The following is a 25,836-nucleotide window of genomic DNA, read 5'->3' as shown; positions in this document are numbered from 1 at the left end:
TAGATCACAGTTGTGTACAGCCAAGTGATGGATTTCAAAGGTTACTGCTGGAGTATGGTTCTCAGCAGTCTATTGCAGTGAGTAACTATCACGTTTACATATCCATTATATAAAAAAAAAACACGTTACACTTCCACTGCTTCCTGTTGGTTCACCATCTGGAAGCTAAACAAGCTGCTAGTAAAGACAGAATTCAATTCTGCATTTACCAAAGGAGCTGTTCAAGCCTTCATTAGCAGCAGGTGATTGCACAACCTGTGCAGGCAGAACCCAGCCCCAGGAATGGGAGCAGCCAGGGAGGGACACACAGAAGCCCCTCAGCACCTCTGGTGACCCGTGGGAGGCACGTCCCACCTGCCCAGTGCCACCTCTGCAGCCACTGCAGAGTCCTCCCTGCTCAGGAGGATCAAGGCTCCAGGGGCTGCTCAGCCTGAAACCCCAAACCAAACACAGCCCTGGGTGACAGTGGCCTTTGGGACCCCAAACACCAGCTCAGGAGCAAAATGTGAGTGCCTGAGATAAGAGACAGAGCTTTTTATGATCAAATTTATTTAATTAAATTTCATTGCCTGCTTTACTGTCAGTTGCACCAAAGAAAACTAAACATTGTACATCCACTACAAGATTCTCTCAGATTTTCACAACTAGTCCAAATCCATGGAAGACACAGGGCTCATCTCCCTCTGTGCTGGAACACATGAACAATGGCAGGACACAGCTCCAGCACTGCCCTTGGGTTCCAGGGTACTTCAGTGACCTGTGTGTGCTGTGTCTGTGCATTTACCAGCCCAGCCTCCTGCTGGGGCAGGACAAACCCCTGAACTAACCAGAAAGGAAACCTAACACATCACTGTGGGGCTGGAGGGTGGCTGCTGCAGGGACCAGGACAAGGTGCACAGCCCAGGCTGCCAGGGCAGCAATGTTCTGTCACTGATGGTAACAGAAACCAGATCCCTCCTGGGAAGTCAGGCAAGGCTTGCCCTGCCAAGGGTGCTGGGAGGAAACCAAGCATTCATAGATCTTTATCTGACTAGTGCTTTTAAAAATACTTTTTCTTTGATCTAACAAGCATTAGGATAATGTCCCCCTGTTATGTGCTCTGAATAGTTCCTTAAACATGCTGAAGATCTTTTCCCTATGGAGTTTTCCTACAGGAGGCATTTGTTATCCCAGGGGCTCTCACACATCAGCCCCTCACAGACAGCAGGGAAACATGTCAGGGGCTACAACTGAAACTGTCATATCTGAAAGTCTACATCTCCCAAAGAGTATTTCCAACATGAAAACAGCTAAAATCACAATTATATTCCATTGCTGTGTGTGAAATCCAAAATACTTGCATGACTTCCCAAGGGAAGCTCTGGGAAACAGCCACTGCACTGGCAGGAGTATTCCTGGAGGGAAGGGCTGACCCTGTCCTCACTGCCCAGCCTAAGATACACTGGAAAATGCCCTACAGGTACTGTCAGTGTACTTGTCTAAAAAGCAGCTTCTGGAAAATTTCAAGTTGCAAATTCCCTTATAAATCACAAGCCATTTTTCCTTAATCTTGCCAATTTTAATGAAGAAAACTGTTAGCATTTCAATGTACAAAAGTCCAATAAAACATGATTTTTTTTTTCCTTTTAAATCAGTGAGTGGGTAAAGTTTGGGTTAAACTTATTCAACAATAAAAGTCTTCCAATTTCCACTAACAGAATTTTTTTTTTCTGATTTGACTAGAGGATAATGACAATCCAGAAATAAATAGCTATAAATACATTCATTGTTCCTATTCCAAAAACTCATCACATAGGGAAGACATAAAACTGAAATTAACTTGTTTGAGTGTTCCTTTACAATGAGACATGGGCAAGTTAGAGCAGAGTGACTCGGACAGGAGAGAAAACAAGTAGGGCAGAAATTGGTCCAGTATTGACATTCATAAACATACCAGTTAGCAAAATTCATCCTTTAAATGACACTACTCAGTTGATTTTTTTATTTGCTTGGGGTATACATAATGAAAGCAGTTTCCTTGGAATCTTTGCTAGGACAGGTATAGCACCCAGAGACACTGTAACCACCCCTCTGTCTGCAGGTGTGTGTGGAGTTATTTACAGTCATGCAGCCACACACACGGCCAAGGTCCGGCAGCGGCTCCGTCCCGTCACTCGTCATTGGCAGCGCTCGTCCCTCTCACCTGGCCTTGGTTACGCAGCTGTGGAGAGAGCAAGTGCAATTTCTGCATTAGCAGCTCCTGCAGCCACAGCTCCAAACATGCAGGGATTATCTCCAGGGAAAAGCAGGACAGGCAGGCAGAACACTGCCAGGACTGAGAGTCACACCAAAGCAATGCCGGCTCCTGAGGGAATCGGGGGGGAGCAGCTCCCTTCACTGGGGAGCACACACAGAGCAGTGGCATGTGGCACCCTGGGCTGGGATGTACAGCAGCACCCAAGTGCTGGGCACAAGCACCAAGAGGCTGTAACTCCTGCAGAAGCTGCTCCTGCAGTAATGGCTCTGACACAGTTCAGTGTCTATGAAGACTGGGTGGAACTGGATTTCAAGAACTGAATATATTTGGAAGGTGATGCTCCACAGCTTCCCTGAGTGACATGGACCAAGTCCACAGATCACTCTGCTGCTGTGTGTGCAGCAAAGCGATGCTGGTGTGTCTGCTGGAGCCCAGAAGGGGCTGAGCCAGGGCTCAGCAGCACATCCCATACCTCACCCTGCACTGGGTGAGCACCAGGCACCAGGGCAGGTGGCCAACACTGCAGGAATTCTGCTCCCAGCCTCAGTGCCTGTATCAGTGCACCGTGGGTCAGTCCCACCTGCTGATCACACACCACGCTACGAGCAGGAGCAAGGTAAGGCCCACACAGGTTATGTGGACATTAAGATGATTTCTGCCAGCAATTCCCATCCAAAAGAACATCAATCCCTCTTCTCCTTTTCCATCCAGTTGACTTACACAGCTTGCTTTGCCTCAGAACCTACAGAGAACTCCTCTAGACGTCCGCAGCCAAAGTGCCTCGAACGGAACCCTTCTTACGCATCTGAAGTGAAATAAAACGTGAGCTCCACACACAGAACCTGCCACACTGTGGTTAGTATGAGAGAAGGAATGACCTGCAGGGCCAGGATCTGCTTCTCCCTGGCCAGGGCCAGGACCTGCTACAGCTCAGGGGGTTTGGCCATGGTATGGTATTTCTTTTTGGCAAGGAGACCTGGGAACTGGAGAGCAGCTGTAAACAAGGCTGCTTGAATTTTTACCAAGCCCACGATGCTCCAGCATGGAACCACTGCTCAGGATACCCAGTGTGGCATCTCTGCCCTCACACAGCCATCAGAGAGGTTGGTCACAGGGCTTTGGCTGGACCAGATGCTTTCCTACTCTGCACTGATGAGCTGATGTATGTTTCATGGAGCAGAGGTGCTTCTCATCTCCAGCAAACAGAGACAGAATCCACCAAGTGAAACATAAACAGTGATAAAAAGATGGACTGGGATAGAGGAACTCTGGAAGAACACTGATGAGAATTCAGAGAGTAACAGAAAGTAACAAAAGCAGAGATCCTGACTATAAAAATCGACTGAAGATGAAGCACAGGAGCAACAAAAGAACTGGAATGTGCACAGAACCCAGAGAAAGATCAGCTCGGAGCAGAAGAAAGAAAGAAAGAGTGTTCATGAGGAGGGGAAGAGTACCAGGACACTGTGTGGGAAAGAACATGCACTGCCAGCCCTGCTTTGTGCCTGGCTGGGCTCTGAGCATCACAGAGCTGCCCAGGGCAGCCCTGTCCATTCCTGACCTGCAGGGACAGGGGCATGGACCCATCTGTGTCACACTCAGCACCTCATCCCTGAGCACTCATTCCCAGAGGTCCTGGCCATAAAACACTTTGTGGTGAACTGGGGATGTAATGGCAGTCACTGGTGAGCACAATGGGTGGAGCAGTTAAATATGAAACAAGATGACAAATTATTTTGGATAAAACTAGCATTCATATTATTTGGCAGTGACATTTTTGCCCTTAGATTGTCCAATGACACACTACACCACAAACCCATGGAAATTACATCATCATTTATAGGTGTTTTTGATACCCCTCTTGCAACAATTGGAAAAACCCCAAGACAGTAGGTCCTCACTCCTCTCACATTTCACAATATCCACAGAAATCTGGGTTAGTGTAACATCATACATTTATATTGTGCAAAAAATACCAAACCAAAACAACCCAACTTTTTCAACAATACACAAGTTCCAAATTCCTGACACTAACATCTTACACAAAAAGCTATTTGCAAAAAAATAATTTGCCTTTGCAAAATGAGAAAATATTAAATAAATACCTTTGATGTTTAAGAATGAGGATAAATGTTACACCCAGAGATAAGTGAGCTGGGTTTGGCTTACGGTAAGAACTAAAAGAGCAGCAAATATTTTGGAAAAAAATATTTAAAAGGAGCTACTTACCAGTGACAAATGTGAAACAAAATATCCACAGTCCACAGAGACACAAAGGAACAATTTCATCATGCACACAGGTGTGTCAGGTTGTGCTGCCTCTCTCCAGCACACCTCTGGTGTGCACTCCTCACTGCCACTACCCTTGCTCAAGGAAACTGGATAAAGTCTGTGTCAGTGCAAATGAAGAACCATGGATGTGCAAAAGGGACCCCTTCTGGCAAAAATCAGTTTAGAGAGGACAGCTATTATGCTTCCTCCTCCACAAACACCTGGGAACAGGTGGCTCTAGGAACAGGATCAGGCATGAATTAGAATTCAAGAAGAAACCCCCATAATTTGAGAGAAGTGCAACAATATCCAAATGAAAGAGCACAAGGTCTGCAAGAGTGAGTGACCAACCTTGTTCAAAGGATATTCTGGGGCTGCTGACCCAAACCCTCCAGCTTATGGGAAAAGAGCATCTGGTGCTACAGATCAGCATAGGAGTGTGAAGAAACACTTCTTCCAACGCCAGGAAACACCCCTACACAACACAGGCTGTTCCACACTGTTTGAAAGTCTCGTGAGTGGGGAGGGAGGAGCTGCAGCTGGCACCAAGAGCAAAGATGCAGCAGGAACAGACCACAGAATATGTCACAGAGCACCTGTCCACAGCTGGTCTGAAGCCTCAGACAACCAGGTCAGAGGTGTCTGGAATGGGCCAAACCATGCAAACAGAAAGCTGTAGCTGAAGACACACTTGTGTCTTGGAAGGACCAAGACACTGGAACTGTCTGAGAAACCTGATTGGGTTTGGGGCATGAGGCAATTATCAAAATGGGAAGGAAATACAACTGCAAATCTGAGAACTGCAAAAATGCCAGTGGGATTTAACAGGGGAAAGGTTCATGACAAAGGTCATGTTCTGGAAAGACTCTACAGAAGAAGAGCTTGTGGTGATTCTCCACCTCTGAATGGGGAGAGCAGTGACAGTGCCCTAAGTCTGAGCTTTCTCCCAGACATCAGCCAAACACATCAGACCACACAGATTTGGTCCTCACAGCCACTAAAACAGGAAAAGTGACATGATCTCAGCTGATTTTACTGACTTTCTTTCTGGAAGTAAAACTTTGGTTTGGATTGCTAATCAGAAGTGGAACAGCTGACAGCTGACACAAACTTGCTTGAAAACACGCTTGAAGAGAAAAAGTAATCAGATCTAGTGATGACTAGAAATGACACAAAGCGAGACACATGATGGAACAGGACAGTGACAGCTTTGAGTTCCAACCAACAAGTGGCAAAAGGGCCCTGAATGAGACTTTGTGCAATGGGAGTGGTGCCATAAACACAGAGGCAGTCAGGGCATGTAATGATATCAGAGACTCACCTTACAGCACAGAGTGCAGGAGCCTGAAGCACATGGGGCCAACATTGCCACCAGCAATTGCCCAAACACACACACACACAGGCAGGGACACCACACAACTTGCCTCAGGTTCTGCACAGATCAATCTGCAGGTAGGAGCAGCACATCTGAGCCTTTAAATAAAAGTTTTCTCACCGCTTCCAGCTCCTTCTGGGTTTCATCCTCCATTCTCCTGATGTCCTCCATAGTCAGCTCAATCCATTTGTCAATCCAACAGAACAGCTGGCGGTGGAAGTTGGTAAATATCCTTTTTTCTTGCTTTAAGAAGATAAACAAGCATTAGATCACAGGTAGGACTTGCTAAAGGCTGGTGAAGTGATAGCAGCTGCTCAGTTTGAAGAGTTAAAATCTTCAAGTGATTCACACTGGGTTCAGCCACCTCACACCCCTGGATCCAGTTTAAATTCACCTCATTTCTCAAATGCTTTAACATGGAAAAAATTTTAAAAATTCACTATGAAAAAAAAGAGTTTCAGGAAAGTTTAGCCATTCACATTACTTGAGAATTATGAAGAATGTTGTTAAAATCTGTTCCAGCTCCAAGGTGGCAGCAGCCAAACCAGAACAGCCACTTCCTGAAGACTCTGCTTTTTTCCCCTAGAGAATTGTTCTGGTACTACCAGTGAAACCCCACTTGCAGCAAACCAAGACACAAATGGTTTGACTTCCTGGGGAAATGGACAGAAATTCCCTGGCTGTGAGCAATAGGACACTGCACCACTGTTCCTGCTCAAGCCCCCACATCAGCCCCAAAAGGCAGAATTACTCACCTTTTGTATAAAGTTTTCAACTTTGTTCTGCAGTCCCCACCACTTAAATTTGATGGTCACCAATTTGTAAGCACACATTTTGGGACACTCCTCATCAGTTGCTAACTCCTTCTGTTTGGGAGATAATAGAAAAGAAGTTTTAATATTTTAAAAGTTTAATTATTATAAATTATAATTCTAATTAGTGTATTAGAATGATAAATAATTATTTTCTAGTAAAATAATTGAATTCAACTATGTTGCCATGATAATAAGCATTATTACAGAAAAACAACATTCTAATCAATAATTTGGGGCTGTTCCTGACAGCCTCCCTGTGATTCACTCCAGGGCACAGCAGTGGGCTGCTCAATTCCCTGTGGGGATCTCTGGTGTGGCACACACAGCCCATTCCCTCTGTGCTGCTGTTGGGGTGTCACATGGGGGATGTGCTGGGCCACAGGAAATTTGTTCCTCAGCTGGAGTTGAGCCAAGTTCTGAAGGAACCTAGACAGAGATAACAGCTCCCAGTACCTTCCAGTTTGGCCCCAGAGGTCCTCTCTTTGTCTTAACTGACTGGAATAATGCAGGATCTTCATCAGCTTTGTAGTCCTGTAAAATAAAACACTCAAGAGTCAGAAAACACCACCAGATTCAATATCCCACTGTGTTAAGCTCCTGCTCAAAATGATTCCCTGAGTTCTCTGGAGCAGGATGGTGCTGCCTCACCATGGACAGCTCTGCTCACCTCCAGTGCATGGGGGGAAAGACAATGGGTACAGAGCTGAAAGGGACAAATGCTTCCAACAGAAGGATTTACTGAATTTTACTGATGAGGGGTATGAAAATGATTATTTGATAAAGATGCTGCCAAGGAAACTAGGAAAGGATTAAAAACTCTGGGCTCAGTGAAAGCAAGTAAGGTTTATAATGTATATAAAAAGCATTTATCCAAGATTAACATTACACCCACACAACCCAACTGTAACAATTTAAGTGGCTTCAAAGAGGAACAAATGCTTGCTATAGAAAAGCCCAAGAAAGTTTAGCAGAGTTTAAGATCTCATTTTTAAACAGAGTTTCAGTAAAGCCAAAACCTGCAGAACACAGAGTGAAAGAAGCAGCTCTGGCTGCTGAAGCTCACATCAGTTTTCAGCTCCAGGTTCTTCCATCAGCACAGAGGAACAAAGGCTACTGCTAGACTAAATTCTGAATCCACAGAGCAAGGCTACACATATTAACTGTTAATGCTTTCACAGACATTCTGACATTTACAAAAACCTGCTGCAAGCCAAATGGAGCTGAAAAATCCAGGAAGTCCTCTCAGAGGAATATGATTTCACTTAGAGAACATCAGCTGTTATACTTTCTTCTCCCCAGTTTTATCTCATTGTTCCCAGTTCTTTTAACATACCTACTTACACTGCATATTAAAACAGGCTCAAGAAACCCTAATTTATCCAGAAAACATTACTAGGTGTTCAGAAAAACTTCCATATTGAGGACTCAAATATACACTTCAGGAATTGAGCAGGTATTTCCTAGAAGCAGCCAAGTGAGTGAAGACATTTCAATCCCATTGCTAATCTGTGTTTTATGAACTTCCACAAACCTGAACTCTCCTCTAGTTCTCCCTCTAAGCTGAAACAACATTCTAGTTTGAAGAATCCACACAACAGTCAGCCAACCCCAGCAGGGACTGCCATGGTGCTCCACAAGCCTCCCTCTGCCTCAGAGCCTGAGGCACCTGCACCAGCACTGCACAGCAACACTTAAAACATTTTAAAATTTGGAATCATTATAACTGCAGAAAGACTACAAGCCATATTTGTCACCTGAATTTTAGTGAAGCCCACTTATTTATGATTTTACTGTAATACAGCACGTGTCCTTTCCACAGACATCACAAAGAGCAAATGCACAGCAGCACACAATACCCAGCCCTGAGTCCCCTCCTGCTGCACTGAGCCAGAGCCACTCAGAGTCTCTGAGAACAACTTCTCATCTCACAAGTTATTTCCAAATTCTGTGGGAAAAGACAGCTGCAACCCATTGCAACCCTCAGGTTCTGCACTGTCCTGGAGGCTCAATGTGATACACTTTTTTAAAAATCATTTTCAATAATCCTTGTGTGGAAAAAGAGTCATCTTCTTTACATTTAAATCAAAATATTACAAATACTACAGCAAATACTACAGCAAAATGTTTTTACAGAAGTGCATTGAATGTTTTAAATTACTGATCATGACTGCCTTTTAAAAATGTCACTCAACCACTGGAAAGAAGACACTGAAGTGAATTAAGCTATAGTCAAGGCTAAACAATTTTGCTCTATGTAACTAATTGCTGGCAGAACTACTGCTGGTTTGGGGCAGCAACATGCCAAACAAACACAAGAATTCCACATCTTAGTGCCAGTTTTATAAATAAAACCAGGTACAGCATTGAGACAACCCTGAATTTATTTTCACTGTGTGAACATCCTGCCAAGGCAGAGCTCACTGTAGTGGTGTGAGGCATGAGGCATCTAAACTGAGCTACACATGCAGCCTTGATCTGCCTGGTTTATGGGGTGGAATGATTTGTCTGGATACCCCAGGGACACTCAATTCCACAGGATGCTGTTACTTGCAATCCTACCTCCCACTGCAGAGGGACACTGGTAAAAAGCAACTGTGCTCTTGCATTTAGGGCCCACATAAAAACAACCACAGCTGGAAACACTGGGGAAGAAAATGTTATCTATGAGTAAGATGTAGGAGTGAAAACAGAAATTCCAAGAAAGCAGATGAGTCACAGTGAAGTTGTCTATGCTAGAGACAAAAGCTTTGAACTAAGACCTTTTAGAACTCAGTTAACCCAAATCCTGTTAAGGACAGGAAAAACCCTTTATAGACTAAAGCCCAGATGGACAGGAGAGCATTGTAGGAACTCCTCTCTACACACAAATTCTACAAGCATGCAGGGAAGAAGACTGGACTAGAGCCAAAGTACAAATAAACAACAGCTCTTTGCAGAGTTTAAGGAAATATCTGTGCAGCAAGAGCTTAACTCCTGACAACAACAAGTCCTTCTTAGGAAGAAAAAACAGGCAGCTGCTGGAGCAAATATTACAGCTCAAAGCCCTGAAGCTCCCTGGAAAACCAGAAAGGCAAACATCAGCCTGCAGCAGCATAACAGACAGAGGAGCAAAACCATTTCAAAGAAATACACAAATACCATTTTACAGGCAGTTTCTGCTCAAATTCTCAATATAACTTGCATTAATGCAACTATCTATTATAAAGAATGAATTAGAGAGTCTGTGAACAACAGAGAATAAAGTAATATCAACAACAAACCCAGAACTTGGGCACTTCTTTACAATTCTCAGTCTTTAGATCTGCTCAGAGTAGTAACAGTGCTCCTGAGGACTCCTGCTTCACTATCAGGTGGTATAAAAATTAAAAGCATATATACAGAAGAGAAGGATTTTAAGAAAACTTTTAGAACCTAACATTAAAATTACACAAAATTACACAAGTCTGTTGCCTGATCTGCAAACCCATGAAAATGGAACTGAACATGGGAGTGACATCACACTGATTAGGTAGATGGACACAAATTCTGGCTTTCCAGCTCAATATTGTATTAGTGTTTTAAGCAGGAGAATGTACATACTACTGGTGTTATCAAGCAAAAAACTCAGACATAGATCCTGTGGAAGGAAACACTCACCAGCACTTCCCTCCAACATCATCCACAGCTCTGAGTGCTCAGCACAGCACAACAGAAGACCAGAATCAGGTTTATCCAAGTATGTCATACTCCCATACCTTATAACTGAAACAGCCACCAGCACCACTGTACACTGCCCTGACATGCACTAGTGTGTTTTAGGTAGGTTTAGCTAAATGGCTTTTAATAAAAAATGTCTTATAATCACTCCCATCTCCTGAAGAGTCCTGCAGCTACAGCACAGCTATCAAGGGAACCACTGCCTGAGATCACCTTTGAAAGAATGCCAAGGTTCAAATGAGAAATGACTCCAGCCTGGTTATCACAGGCACACATCGTGGTGCATGCCCAGAATGAGAAGTTAAAGGTCTCTAGGAACGAGGCTGGAAGAGATGAATGTTTATAAACACCCAGGACAGGATGAAAAGAAGGGCATAAAACTAAAAGCACATCATATTTGTACACAAACAGGCTGTTCCCATGGGATGTGTCACAGCATGATGATTCCAAGGTTCAGCACTAATAACATGGAGTTGTTTAGCTGTCTGTCATGATAAATTAAGTTTGAAATGGGAGAGATGTATCTATCAAGCTCTGTAACTTCCTTACAGACTACAGAAGAGCAATTCCTATATTCCAATATATTTCTTCCAACTGTAGAAAAATGGACAGCACACAGCAATCCAAACTCTTAAGGTGTGTGTAATCTGATTTGTAGAAAATTGTAATTTTATAACTTTCTTTCAAGTAATAAAGATTCACTATGACCTAAACAAGGCATGTACTGTCTTCATTGTACAATCAGCTATAAACCTGATTTCAATTTGTTTTCACTACACTATACTTTTCTACAAATTGTTTCCAAAACCACAACCTCCTCTGATGTTAATTGAGTGTTCATTTCTTTGCTTACACTTCAAAAAGCCTTTCTCTCCTGGGAAGTCACTTTTATATACAAACAACATGAAGTGACACAGACTGCATGCTGGAGATGGTTAAGAGAAGGCAGGGTTAAATGTGTATCTAAAGAAAGTCACAGCTGTCACCAAATTATTTCTATCCATACTTAAATGAGCATGAGTCAGCACATACATGTCATCAGTAGCTTAAAGAAATTTATCTTTTCATATTTATGCTGATTGTAGCTCTGAAACTAAAGTAACTGCAGCACCCCAGGAGGGTGGACAAGGTTAATCCACAGTACAAAAGGATACAACTTGAATACAGGAAAACTTTTCCAACACTGCTGGATTTTACAGATGCAGCTCCACTCTTTCAGTTTTACTGTTACCTGAGGTTGTACATTTGAGCTTTTCCAGGTAAAACTATGTTTGAGAAGATAAATGTACAAATGAAACACTCCTTTGGCAACACTGACTATTCATTTTCCCTAAAAGATGGAGCAGAAAAACCCCACCCAGACACTTAGGATTCAAATTCTCAAACAAGCATAGTAACAAAAAAAATCCAAAGCCATACAAAGCACATGATTTCAGACTCTGCCCCACAGACTGAGCTGGTGATTGCTTGAATATCACTGAACAAAGATGAAGAAACTGCAGGAAAAGAATATCTGACACTCAAGTCTCTGTTGGGTGAAATCCACACTGTTTTAGCTTTTTCACTACCAACACAAAGCACAAGTGGAATCAGCTGCATGCTACACCCCTGTCCCTCCAAAGAACATTTACTTACCCCTGGCTCTACTTGAGTTCTATCTGCAATGTCAATATGGACAACCTCAACACTCTTCCATGTGTTTGGATCTAAATTGTGAACCTGCAAAAAAAAAGAAGGAATTATTCCCATGCTGGGACTCACACAGTGATGCACCTTGTGCAGTCCATGCGTGTGCCAGGGAGTTTTTCAGGATGCTGTAAAGGCAGCATTTTCCAACCCTTTCTTCCTCTGCCTTTCTTAAAGGGAGTGATATCCACAATTACAGTTTAATTCAGTCACAAATCAATTTTAAACCAGCACAAAGCCTTCATTTCTTGTACATTCAGGAAACCTGGATTTAAGACTAAGCTGTAGTCATCTGTCACATTTGTTAGCTCTAATGAAATCAAGCTCTAATTAGAACCATTACCCATTCCATAATCTGCATGCACTTTTTGAGCTAGAAAGGTGTAAAAATTCCAAGTGCAAATATGCAAATATGATCTCATAGGTTCCCTGAATCATAGGACTGCCTTGAAAGTGGACCAGGTGTAGTCTGAGGGTGTGTAAAGGAATCAGCTCCACACCTGTGCTCTGTCCAGAACACCTAAACTGAGTCACAGCCAGAGGAGCTGTCCAAGAACAATCCCCCTTCTGTGTAGGAATGTAACATCCAGAGTTCACCCAAGCACTGGAAACAGACTGAAAACTACTCCTCTCTGGATGGTTTATAAAATGTTTGTCAATACAGATCAAAATTTTCCTGAAGTGATACATGAACCAAATTGACTTTCTGGGGAGAAAAACAAGAACATCACCAACCTGGACAATTTACAGGGGCAGCTTCAATATTTAACTACAGAGTGCTCACAGATCTACTCCAGTGGTCCTGAGAAACCTGTTCTCAAATAAACCTGTCAGCCTAACTCTCAGTAGCATGTCTACAGTAAAAGAACATGAAATAAGAAAAGACTTGCTGAAAAGTTATTTAAGTATTTGCATGAGAATCAAGCATCTGTATTGACCTCTAAACATAAAAACCAAATCTCCTGTCCTTGGATCTCCTTAGGTGAGACAGCTTGACCACCTTGCAAGGACCTGAAAAATGCTTTTCTTTCTTTACTCACTGGTCAGGCAATGACTTTATGCAGTAATTATCCACCATCACCAGGTACAGAATGTTTTATCTGTGCTAACTGTACAATTGCACTAAGGCTTGGTATCCAAACCCCAACTCACGTTCTCTGTTGTTCCCAAATCTGGTTTATGCCAGGTCTCAATTTTTATGAAGAAGTCATCTTTCATGTATTCATTCTGTAAGAATGAAAAGCAAAAGCACAAGTCTGATTACAGCTCTCTAAGTTTAGATAAATAGTATATTCATATAAGACACTATTTATCCCTGACTAGCAGCACAATCTATTCAAATTACCAGAGAAACAGGCCCCTTACCTACACACAGAAACAGGTACATGATAATCTTAAACTAGAGCAGTGAGTACTAAACTAAAACAAGTAATGTTTAAGAAATCCAGCTCTACCTGTCCACACTAGTGAAACAGAAATGCAGAAATAACCCTGCCATTTGCTGTCCTCCTTCCTTAACCCTCAACTTCTTTATCTCAATATTCAAGCAATTTTTCAAATTATTAATCCTGCAGTTAGATGTTACTGTACAGCACATTTACAATCACAAGGCTGGATCATAATGGTCCAGCTGCCACCAAACTGTACCTCCCCAGGCAGTGACAGAGCCCTGCTGATTCCAGTAGGGAATGCACAGGTATCACAGAGAGTCAAGCTCAACAGTTCAAACTCACTTGTTGTCACTCCTTGTGTCACATCCACATGGTAACAATCTGAACCATGTTTGCAAGTGAGCAGATAAAGCAGTTTAACATTTAACTAGTTAAGTTTTCATTAAACAGGTCACCAAAACATGTAAAATGGCATTAAAATCTTGATGACATGTCTCCCATCCAACTTAAAAAAACAAACCCAAATCCTGAGCTGTGCTGATATATTTAGATTCCCAGTTAACCCCTTCAACTGAGGCAGGAATTCATTTACAGCAATGGTATTTCAGACAGGCAGGGACTGATTCCATTTCACTGCTCTTCCTGCATTCAGGAGTGTAGAAGACTCTGATATGTCATTTTCCCCCTCCCCACTTTTTTTCAGCATTATGTCTTACCAGGACAGACATTATGTATCTGTAATGGTAATTAAAGGCATAAAAGATGTAGAAAATGAAATAATTTCTCTGACAAATTACAGTTCTAATTGCAGCCATGTGCAGACAAATAAAGTAACAGGGAGCTCTACATCATCCTAGCAAGTCAGGCTGGAATCTGACAATTGTAGTGACAGTAACAGACAAAATATATCTCAACAAAACCCCAATATATAACTGGTAGGATTTCAAATACTCACTGTCACAACTGGTGTCATTGGAAAACAGGTGCAATGGAAAGGAAAAGAAAACACAGAGCATTATTAGATACAATTGTTTCTGAGAGGTCTCACATATAAAAACACCAAGGAAAGAACAGACATGGGGCAGACTCACTTGTTCTACAATAGGGATATGCATTCCAGGCCTTCTCATGGAACACCAGGGAGCCTTCTGGAGCAATCATCCTTACAAACCCAGGGACTTTACTGGGAAAACAAACATGGAAAATGTGGTCAAAATCCTGCCAGCTGAAACCCCTTGGTTCCTTCCACTCCAAAGGCACATTTTACCCAAGCATTTGAGGGGTTATGATGGGCATGTTCACCTGCAGTGAAATACACAGGAACCTCAAAATCCTTCCTGACCATGACATGATTAAGAAAAAAAAAGGGAAAGGTAATAATAAAGTGATTGAGAGTGAGCTGTGTGATCACAAGGAAGGCTGTGCTATCCCTGCTCTGGCAGAGCAGCAAAAACACCTGCTGAGGAAGAACATTGCTCAGAGCCCTCACCTCCAGCTCCCTGGCAAGCAGCTCCTGACCTGCAGCAGGACCTTGATGTCCCACTCACCTCTGACTCCTATCTACAGCAACCAAACACAATTCTTTCAGCTGTCCCAAAGTATCCCACATATTTAAAATCCACCCATCACATCTCCCCACTCACCAGGCACTCATGCACAATTCAGCAAATTACAAAGTGTCAAGAAAACACACACAAGTGTCCCAGAACAGCAAACAATGGAAGGCTACTCTCACCTTCAAACATTTCTTAATACCAAGAGACTACAATGTGCACCAAGGCTTTTCTCACCTCTTTAAATGATAGATTTTGTGAGTGTATTGTCCCTTCTCGCCATCCTGTTCATAAGGCTCATTTTTTAAGACCTGAATTCCTTCCCCACCTCCTGTTTCGTTTTTGCTAGCTTCTGCCACAGAATAAAGTTGCCCAACTTGATACTGAAAAGGAAAGAGTAGTCAAATGTTAGCATCAAAGTTGGCCCAAACTTTTAACATGTTAAAAACAATTAGCTGTTTCCTCTTAAAATTCAGTAGTACAGAAATATTATCAGCAAAGTACAATACACCACATAAAAGATATTTAGTGAACTCTGACAACTTTTTGGCAACATGTATCTGCAGCTCACAAACTCCAGGTCTATACCCAGGTTGTTCCACAACACTTTGGTGCACACCACAACTTCATTTTTCCTATCCCAAGAGCTAAATGCATTTGTTGTTCTCTGCTGCACCAAGAAATATCAATTTTGAGTTTAGAGATTTTGGAGTGAATGATTTCCAGCTCTGAGCTTTCCCAATTCACACTTTCAACCAACTAAATGCTGCCCAGAGGACCCAGGACACACACACTACAGAACAAGTGAAATGTTTCCCTCAGAAGCACTTTCAACACCCTGTCATGACAGACATCATGTCATGACTGTCATTTAAATGTACTTCAGTGCCATTTGAATTGCTGGCTTCAGTTCTGGGAAGACAATTCTTACACCTGTGGCTTCAGGAAAAGGCTTGGAGTGCCTCAGTGCTGGGTCAGCAGCAAAGTGCTGCCACAGGGCACAGCTGCAGTGGAAGGCTCAGGACAACTCAAGGCTCTGTGCTGCATCTGCTTCCTTGGAAATTTCCTGATCAGAACAGGGCTCAGCCCTGAGCCATTTATCTCTGTCAGCACAGGGAATGTTTGGTTTCTGACACAAACCCCTTCCCACCCCTCAGTCTGAATAAATCAGGGAGGATCAGGACATACCTCTTGCACTGAGCAAGGTAAAACCACTCGGCTGAAATAGGAAAAGAAAAAAAATCAGTAAAATGAATCGTTAGACTTGACCTGCAGATAACAGATATAACAGAGATGTTCAAGAAAGAAATGTCAAAAGGAGCCAATTCAAGTTTTCTCTTCTAAAATTCCTGTGACAGCGAGGGTTTGGATATAACAGAACAAACCCAAGTAAAGCTCAATGCTAGACAGATTACAAAAGGAAAAACAAGGGATGGAAGATAGTAGAAACCACACAAAAGAGTTAAGAAATCTGGGATCTACTTCCAGCTCTGTCATAACAACTCTGTGTTACGCTAAACTTGTTTATAAACTTTTGAACCTACACGCTACCTTTACTACCACTAAAGCTCCTGGATTCTGAAGCAGTTAGCAGCCAAAAGGTGGGACAGAGAAATAAACCAGCTGTGGTTTGCTGGCAGGAGCCGCCACGGCAAAGATCTGCCCAGCGGCGTGGAGCTGCCAGCGGAACAGGGAACGGGAGAAGGGCAGGGCTGCGGGGCTGCCACCGCCGCCACCCGAGCGGCTTTCCCAGGAAAACGGGGAGAAAACGGGAGGAACGGCCCGCGGCCCCAGCGCCCGCCCCGAGCGCGGAGCTGGCGGAGCGGGCAGGAGCGCCGGCAGCGCGTCCCCGCCGGGCGAACGGCCTTTCCCGTCACGGCGGAGCGGCGCCGGCCCCGCAGCAAGCGGCGACCCCGGGGCCACACGGCAGGAGCGGCACGGGGCGGGCCCGGCGGCGGCGGGCGCGGCCGGGGAGGCCCGTGGGGGCGCGGCGCGGGCGGGGCGGCGGCGGCGGCGGCCGTAGCGGCGGCGGTGGCAGCGGTCCCGGTGCGGCTCCCCTCAGCCCCGGCCCCCCCGGCGCTCCCGCCGCCCCCACTCACAACTCCTTGATCAGCACCATCTTCCCGCCGCTCCGCGCACGCGCCGCTCCCGAGCCAGGCCCCGCCCCTCCCGCGCGGCCAATCGCGCGCCCCCCTCCGCCCGGAGGCGCGCACGCGCCGGGCGCCGCCAATCCGGGGGCGCGCAGCTCCCGCGAGCGCACACCTCACCCGGCAGCAGCCAATCAGAACGCGCCGAGCCCGCTCCGCCGCGCGTCCGCCCTCCCGTCGTTGCCGGCGGGGTGACGTCATCGGCGGGCGCCGCACGCGGGGGGCCGGTGAGGGGCGTGAGGGGCTCGAGGGGCGCGGCCCGACGGGGAGCGGGGCTGGAGAGGAGCTGCGGGGTTCCGGCGGTTCCGGGCACCGAGCGCAGCCCTGCACGGCAGCGGGACGGACCCTCCGCTCTGCCCGGCGGGCGGGGACGGTCCGGTGCGCACAGCCCGGGTTGCTCGCTCCGTGCCCTCATCCGCTGTTGATGAATTTCGGGGAGCCCGGTTCCGCTGTCTCACCGGGCACTGTGTGAGGCTCCGCCGGCCTTGGCACTGTCGCTCTGGGCGCTGTGCCACTGCCGGCCCCCTCCTCTGCCTCTGTCACACGATGGAAGCTAAAATTCCCTTTTATAATCAGTTTCAAGCAAAATCGTTTACCCGCGGATCCCAGTTAACTCGAGTGCCCCTGTATTGCCACGCAAATGAAAGCACAGCAGAGCCGTGGCAGACGCGGTTTCCGCGGCCAATGCCGCCCTCTTGTGAGACCATTTTCAGCCTCCATCGCGGTCACAAGAACGACAGGGATTCATTACGACCTGACAACCTAACAAGGTTCAGTCAGGCTGGGGCTTCGACCTTCAGCGAGGATTCAAAAACTCAAAATGAAAGGAGTCTGCAAATCTAAAAGCTCAGGAACATTGAAAGAAGGCTGGAATCAGCCCCAAGTGAAGCCTTTCCAGGCTGTGAGGAACCTGAACACTGCTCCTGGAGGAGAGGAATTCCGCAGGGGTGCTGGGGCAGAGTGACAGGGACAAGTTCTACCGAAGCTCCTGGCTGGGGGCAGAGGGATGGGACCACCCAAAGCATGTCCTGTGTGCTGAATTTGGCTTTATCCTGGTTTACATAATGATTGAAGTTGTCCTGTGGTAAAATGCCCTAAGAATAAAGCAGCCAGGAAACATACTTCCACTTTGAGGTTCTCAAAAATTGTAATTCAGGGAAAACTACAGGATTTACTTAAAATAATGTATTCTAAATAGACTGATTTGCTTTCTAGTTCCTGAGCATTAGCTTTCATTTTTTTTTTCCCCAGATGTTTCCCACATCATGCAGACTTTTGCTTTCCCTCTGTTTGAAATGCACACACAAAGGTAAAACCAGGTAAACTGGAAAGGAAAAAAGCAACCACAAGCTGCACTTGTGTTCCAGTGGTTCATCCTTTTCCCCAGAGGTGACCCATGCCCCTCTCTGCCTGGAGAAGTCCATTGTGCCCCACATTTCCTCTGCCAGCAGCCAGAATCAAGGAGGCAATTACACAAAGAACAGAAATCCAAATAAAATTCAGCGTTGCCAAACTCTTCTCCCACATAAATGGCTGCAAGGAAAACCTTTGGCAGGCTCTTCCCATGGACTCGTATTTCCATGGAAGTCCTTGAATGGTGACTCAGGGTGCCCTGGCTCTGGCCACAAGGCACAGCAGTGATCAGGGCTGCGCTGGGGCACAGCTGGAGGGGGTTGTAAATCTGTTTCCCCAAGCATTCAGGATTTTCCTTTATTTGGTTTTTCAAAACGCTGGCAGCGTGCAGCCCCTGCTGCTGCTCCTTCCCCATATGGACAACATTTGTCTGGTGTTTGCTCAGTCCCCAAACCCTGTTTACAGCTGCATCCAGCCACACACAACAGTGACACAAGGAGCCACATCCCGCTGACCCCAGAGCTGGCACAGACAAACCACTTGAGCCCAGCTCCAGCACAGCCCCACTGGAGGAGGGAATGCTTCCCCAGGAGCTGCAGGGCTCCATGAGGCTCACCCTGTGCAGAGCAGCACTGCCCGTGGGCCCTGGCTGCTCTCAGAGCCCACTACAGCCTTGTGGGTTTGGTTTCACTGTCTCCAAAGGCACCTTTCACATGGGGGCAGAAGGAGGATTTAACTCATCAAGTTCCAGCTGGCAGCAGTATGGGGAGGCTCTCATCCCTTGAGGCTCTGAGCTCCTCCCAGCCCTGTGAGTCCTTCTGCTGCTGACTAGAAGAGACACAAGGAAATACTGGCACTCCCACAAGCTGTCAGGAGAAGGAAAAGCCATTTCAAATGAGCACTGGTAACAGCTACAGTGCACTGCACAAAAAGGGGAGCCAAGAGCCACCCTTCCCTAACATCCTTCCAGATCAAGACACTGAGGCACTGAGAGAACTCATGCTTTAATAGACACTGAAATCACAAAGAAGAAAAGGCCAAATGCCTTAGCAATTTCAATAAAAATATGAAAATCTTTTTACATGGTAAATTTCATAATATAAAAAGTTTAATGCTGTCTGGAAACAGAGTTTTAATTTACAAAGAAAGTCCATAGAGGCCAGAGATGGCTAACACTGCACATAGGGAGAGCGAGTGCTGAAGGGCTGCTGCTGGGAAGCCTCTGCTGACCATCCTCTCTGGGTCACTGCAGCACTCTTCTGCAGCTCAGGGGACAAGTGTCCACACACATGTGCAGCCCTGCTGGGCAGCATGGCAATGCAATGAACCCAAAACTGCTCAAACCCATTATCACCATCCAGCTGAAACTAACAGTGCTTCCTAACAGATTCACAGGCACCTCTGTGCCCCTGCATCTGTTCTGCAACTTGGAAGAGATGTTCACACAACGAGCTTGCCCTAATGAAAGAAAAAATGGCCTAAAGTGATATGCATGGGTGTAGCACCCCCTCAATGCTTTTTCCTTGTTTCAGTAAGGTATAATTAAACAGAAGGAAAACCAATATCAGGCCAGAGGTACAGGCTAACCAACAAAATCAAATTAAACTAGATTTTGATCACTGGGGTTGTTTACTGTTCCCATTCAGTTGTAGCTAAAGACAGTCAATAAAAAAATCTGAAATCTCACACAGTAAAACATACAGGGCAAAATCAAAACATTCTGTGGCCTTGGGGAATAGTTGCATGTGGCAGGTTTAATGTGAAAGTGGTTAATACCTAATTGTTATTGCTCACTGTATTACGCAGTGTTGTCACTTGTACCATGCACAAATACAACAACGACAAATGCATTAAACCCACAGAAGGAATTCTAATAACAAATGGAGAACATGTGATTTTCATTTCCTGAATTTATCCACTTATTGGGCAAACCTGATAAAACTCTTTTTTTCCTCACCAAGGGGTTGTTTGTCATTCAGGAGGTGGAGGAGTGAGGGACAAGGTGTGCAGTGTCTCCCAGCCACGAGTAAGCATGCATTTCATGGCTCCTGGCAAGCCAGTGGAAGTGACCTGTGCCAAGTCAACGGAGACCTCATTCCCAAAAGACTTGTTCTAGTGACACTCACCTTCCATATTTATACAACATCAAATTCCCCAAATACTGAACTTTCTCTACATCCAAACCCTTCCCTGCTTCTAATGCTCCCCACCCCCCTTAAAAACAACAACAGAAGAATCACTCCCCCACACCTCCCACCCCGATTTAGCTCTGTCTGAAAGCTTTAAGCCAGCATGAAACCTGCTGGAGCACAGAAATGGATTGTAACAAAATGGCAGCGTAGAATTTCTACAGGTTAAAAGATCCTTTAGTTATGGAAGTAAACTATAATGAAGAGGCTTATTTCTGGCTTGTTATGCAGCACTACAGGGAGTATTTGCTGTTGCTATAAACAAAAAGCTGCCCACTTCCATCCTGGGTGTTCCTGGGATGTCGTTTCAAAAAGTTGATGCTGGTTAGAAACAGAGCAGGTCACACGAAGTCTCTCAGCAGTCCTGGGACCACAACAAGTGGCATGATCAACAGCACCACTGTCTCCACAAGGGACAGACTCTGTGCTGGCTTATATTGGCACACTATTCTAATTTTTCCTGCCAAATGACACGAAGGTGATGTTTAGCACCAAACCATCACAGGAAGATGTCATGTACAGACAAGTAACTTGCATCATGATGAGTTGAACAGATTGACTCACTGTTCTGCTACATTGTGTACGAGTAGGTAACTATTCCTTCCCTCTGCACTGAAAACTTTGGTGATCCCCCCTCCCTTGTTAGCTGGCTGTAACAACCCAGCCCAGTATCCTTTGCCTTTAGTGCTTGTGTTCATTTCTTGCAATGATAAAAAGGAAAACGTTCTCCCGAAACCAGCAGACTCCAGAATATTCTCACAGCACAAATCTGATTATGCCTTGTGAGTAAGCTGAGCCTAAGCATTTTCATGTCTCCATATCAGAACTGAATTCTCTGCCCTGCTATCATGCTTTTCCTCCAAGATCCCTAAGAAAATCACAAATTATCAGATCCATGTTTACAACAAGAGCATCCAGCCATGCTAAGTACAACTCTCTGCATCAACAACATAGCCCTGGTACATCCACAGAGCTGCCTGCACTCTCCATTCAGCTGCAAGACTGGAAGTTGACTTAAGATCCAGCTAAAACTCGGGACCTAATGAATTCAGCCTCACTACACCTCTGTGAGGTAGGTAGGTAAGTATTACTATCCCCATTTAGATAGAAAGGGAAGACGAGGCACGGAGAGGTGAAGTGATTAGCCTTCAGTCACTCAGCCAATTCTGGGAGTGCAGAATAGACACCAAAAACCTTGGTGATACAGTGCTCTGACTTCACAGCCTGTGAATACCTTGTGTGGATCTGAGCTCACGTGGTGGGGCCAATGCTGCTGCATGCCCACAGCTTCAGTGCATGTAAATGATCACTGGGATCCTGATCATCTCACTGCATCCACAGCCACTTAGAAACCATCTCCAGCCTGCCCCTAACTCCTAAACCCCACCTAGCCTAGGGAAGCTGACTACATTTTGCCCTGAGGGTGCTTTTGGTCCTCTTTCCTCCACATGTCAGAGGGCACTGGGGTTCTGCATCCAGCCCCTCTGCTTGCTGCCTCGCCTCTGGCTCCAGCTGCACCAACAGCTGCTTACACTGGCCCACCTGCTCCAAAGGAAACCTGCCTCCACAGCAGGAAGAAGGTTCTCAGACCTGCCTGCTCTGAGTCCTGGCAATGATTTAGCAGGATCAAGGAGGGATGTTTTTGGTCAGGTGATGTCTTAATCACACACTGATGTCACATTCTTGCCTGCTGTGGAACTGCAAAATAACGTTCTGAGCCGCAGCATCTGTAATCCTTTTCTGTGCTCACTGAGCAGAGAGAGATGTAAATACTGCCCAAAACTTGCCAGAACAAAAAGTTCACCTTCACAACATGGTGTGCCAGAGACCAGAGCACTCAATAAAACCAGAATTTGTCTCTCTAACACACACTCACTACCACACCTGCAGGCTCACCTGGTGGTTTATTAGGCCCCAAACATTTCCTTTGAGCAGACCAACCAGCAAAGCCTCATCTGAGGGCTTTCCCTCCAAAAAAGTTACCTGAGATGCAGATTTTAGAATGGGGCACCTCTCTCCTCATCTTTGTTTCACCAGTCTCTAAATGATGCAACAGAACTGCCAGACCCTGCTGCTGTGGAGTTTTACTGACAGCAGTTTCTGGTTTGGCCAGCCTGGCAGAGGTATCTAGAGGGATGTGGTCCTGTCCTCTGTCAGCCTCTGAAAGCAGTCGAGTAAATGGCTCCTCTTTCTCCAGGCAGAGACTTGTACCTATGTTCTTTGTGGTACACAGGAATGTTCTGCCTCCTCTCCCTTTCCTCTCCAAGCCCTGATATGTGTAATTTCTGTAGAAAAAGCCAGCTGTAAAACTTCTGGTTAAGAAATATGAGGAGGTGGCTAAAAGCCAGTATTTAATGAACAGACAACCAGATGCTTTGCACCTGCTGCTGCAAATACTGAATACTAGAAAGAACCTGTTATCAGGTGAGTCTGGCCAAGGTCCTGGTAAGGGAAACAAAAGCCCATGTGTGTGAGGCCGTGTGCCCCCACAGTGACAGCAGGCCAGCCTGTCCCATCTCTGGGCACTGCCAGCTGAGGGCAAGGACCACGGCTGCTTAGCTACTGGTTCTGTTTTGGTAAAGGCAAGTGGGCAGAAGCAAATACTTCAACAAGACTGTAAGTCATCAGCTGGTACTCAGGACACTTCAACATTTGGAGGAAGGGAAAAATCTTCCTGGTGACAAAAATTTATACCCGTTCCCAGCTGGCAGCCTCAGGGGACGCACGGCTCCCAGAGTGTTGCCAGGTGAGGAATGAGCTGAGGTCACAGCATTTGTGGTTTCAGGGCATCTGTGTCCATTTGGAGGGATCTTCTGTGGTGAAGCAGCAAGGTGTTGCCCAACAGACAGGTCCTTCAGTTCCAGCTTCTCTCCACTTTCTTCTTTGCTGTGCCGTGGTGATAAATTGAGCAAGCTGAGGACATCTTTCTTAGAAGTCATTGTTCCAGGAGCTCCTCGGAGAATCTTTATTGGGCCAGTGGAGTGGTGGGGAGTGCTTTGCCAGAACATCTTTAAGTTGTGAATTGCTTGCACTTTTTCATCGATGGCAGCCAATTTTAATTTGTCTATGTCTGGGGCATCAGCTGGGCTTGAGCGAGCAGAACCAGCTGAGGAATAAGAAAGAGCAGGAGATGGAGTGCTGCCACCAGGAGACTGATGCCCTGAGCTCGGAGAGATATTTCTGGGTGATTTAGAAATGTGAGCACTATAAGGAGAGCTGGGATACTTGAGTTTAAAGGGAGGCTGCTCAGTAAGGGAACCATGTGAATCACAACCTGGAGAGGGCTGCCCGCTGTACTGCCCTGTGCCTTCTCTGTTGGACATCTCCGACGCTGTGGGGCTGTTGTAGCCAGAGCTCACCTTCTGAAGGGATGAACTCCTGGTTGGAGGCTTTGGTTTGATTGCCAGAGGGGAGGGCTGGCCCCTCTGGGCGGAGCAGAGCGGGCGGCTGAAGGCGCTGGTCTCGGAGGAGCGGAAGGCGGAGACGCCGGCCGGGCTGGCAGCCCCATCGTCGGAGCTCGTGCTCTTGCTCACCTGGCTGCTGCTCCTCTGAAGACGTTCCACAGCAATCAGGTGACTCTGAGTTTCCTCCAGAATTTTTTGGGCCAACTCTTGTGGATCAAGCTTTGGGTTACTGTCCTCCTGGGATTTGACGGTGCTGTCGGTCTCAGTGCTAGACTGGTCAGATTCCCCAGTATCAGAACTTGCAAGTTTCCCAACTTTTTGGAAAGGTGAGTTAGGGCTGGGGATGAGAGTCATTTTAACAGGAGAATTTGGAGTACTTATGCTCCCTTTGGAGTTGATGGACACTTTAATGCCTCCGTTCTGACTAGTTTTGGGCTGTTTGTGATCAGGGGAAAATCTTGGTTTTGTGTTTTCTTGGTAACTGGCCAAAGGCTCATTGCTGATTATAGAGAAACCTTCATACTCTTCCTCATCTTTGCTGGCTGCAGTGGCCTGTGGGGACAGCTGGCTCTGAGCTGCAGATCTGTGTGGATAGATATTCTTGGGCCTCTCATAATCCTGCCGTCCTCTGTGTCCTGCCCCATCCAGCATGTTCTCTGGCTTGGAAACAAAGCTCATGGAAGAAGCAATGGAGCTCAGGCTGTACACAGAAATGGCATCTGAGGCAATGCTGTCTGGACAGGTAGGAGAGAATGGAGGGTTCTGATACTGGGGTACAGGGTTGGAAACAGACTGAGCAGAAGCCAGTGACTCCAGTGACGAGGAACTGTCCAGGCTAAGGCGCTTGGGCAGCTCTGTAGAATCTAAAAAAAGAAAAGACAAAGGTATGTGCCTACATAAAATGAAATAACACCAGGAAACATGCTATCAAAATTAAGAGAAAATGCTACAAAATATGTCCTCAGGCTTTATACTGCCTCAGAAGAACCAGGTACTACTCAGGTAAGGAAAAAGAAGTGCACAGCACAGACAAGAACCTCTGTCCAGGTATCCTAGATGGAAGTTGTCAGTTTATTGTAGTTATATCTCAAAACAAAGAATGAGTTATATGTCCTGCAGTCACTGAACTGTTTCTCCAGCTTCTGCTCAGACAAGTTTTTCCCATACAAAAATAACATTTACTCCAGTCTCTGTGTCACATTTGGTCTGTGTGACACAAGTGTGACATCTGCAAGGATGAGAGTGTGAGATTTCAGCAGAAGCCATTCTGATCAAATCATCAGATGACACAAGAGCAAAAACACACTGAGCAGCTTTACCAAAAAGTGCCAGCAAGGATTGTAGAGCAAAGTGCATGGTCCTCCTGGTAGCTTGTTTCCCAGTTTTCAGAATGACCTCCTCTTGGCCAACTTCACAAAGGTCAAAACCTGTAGTGGGACATGGAACAAAAAATTACAGCTCACAGAAAGACCCCCTGTCTCAAATAAGAGTAATCTCATTTATAACACAGACAGAACAGAGAGGTATGGCAGCCTGCAGCCTTGGAAGGATGACTTCACCTCTCCTGTGCAGTTTGTTGTCTGTTATTGATTACTGTTTAGCACACCTTCTCCAGGTGTTGGGAGCTTTGTGGCTCTGGACTGGGAACACACACACTCGTTAACAAGTAACTCCTGTCAACACTTCTGTAGTTGCAAATTATTTGGAGTTGTTAGGAAAT

General features: G+C 45.7%; 2 protein-coding genes across 2 annotated transcripts in view; both read right to left on the bottom strand.

Annotated features, from left to right (window-relative positions):
• Positions 1–1,952: 1,952 nt before the first annotated feature.
• Positions 1,953–17,243, bottom strand: PITPNB (phosphatidylinositol transfer protein beta). The gene is made up of 10 exons (XM_079322955.1): positions 17,123–17,243; positions 16,212–16,242; positions 15,261–15,406; positions 14,562–14,653; positions 13,232–13,335; positions 12,029–12,112; positions 7,151–7,228; positions 6,638–6,748; positions 6,003–6,125; positions 1,953–2,200 (listed from the first exon to the last, which is right to left on the bottom strand). Exons 1-10 carry the CDS (start codon positions 17,140–17,142, stop codon positions 2,150–2,152), a joined length of 840 nt encoding a protein of 279 aa, XP_079179081.1. The 5' UTR covers positions 17,143–17,243; the 3' UTR covers positions 1,953–2,149.
• A 2,265-nt stretch (positions 17,244–19,508) lies between these two features.
• TTC28 (tetratricopeptide repeat domain 28) overlaps positions 19,509–25,836 on the bottom strand; it is a 108,783-nt gene continuing 102,455 nt past the window's right edge. Inside the window, 2 exon segments of the mRNA XM_079322880.1 lie at positions 19,509–24,979; positions 25,436–25,543. Of these exon segments, the coding sequence (XP_079179006.1) occupies positions 23,358–24,979; positions 25,436–25,543 (1,730 nt within the window). The 3' untranslated portion in view covers positions 19,509–23,357.

Source organism: Erithacus rubecula (genome assembly GCF_903797595.1).
Source record: "Erithacus rubecula genome assembly, chromosome: 19".
In the NCBI taxonomy this organism is placed as follows: domain Eukaryota; kingdom Metazoa; phylum Chordata; class Aves; order Passeriformes; family Muscicapidae; genus Erithacus; species Erithacus rubecula.
Note: the sequence above shows the minus strand (reverse complement) of the source record. Positions and strands in the feature narration are given on the sequence as shown.

Coding starts and splice junctions, on each gene's coding strand:
- PITPNB (XM_079322955.1), bottom strand. CDS start 17,142: ATGGTGCTGATCAAGGAGTT. Junction 14,654..15,260: donor AAAATCTATCATTTAAAGAG/GTGAGAAAAGCC, acceptor TTGTTTTCCCAG/TAAAGTCCCTGGGTTTGTAA. Junction 6,749..7,150: donor CTCTGGGGCCAAACTGGAAG/GTACTGGGAGCT, acceptor TCTCCCAAACAG/AAGGAGTTAGCAACTGATGA.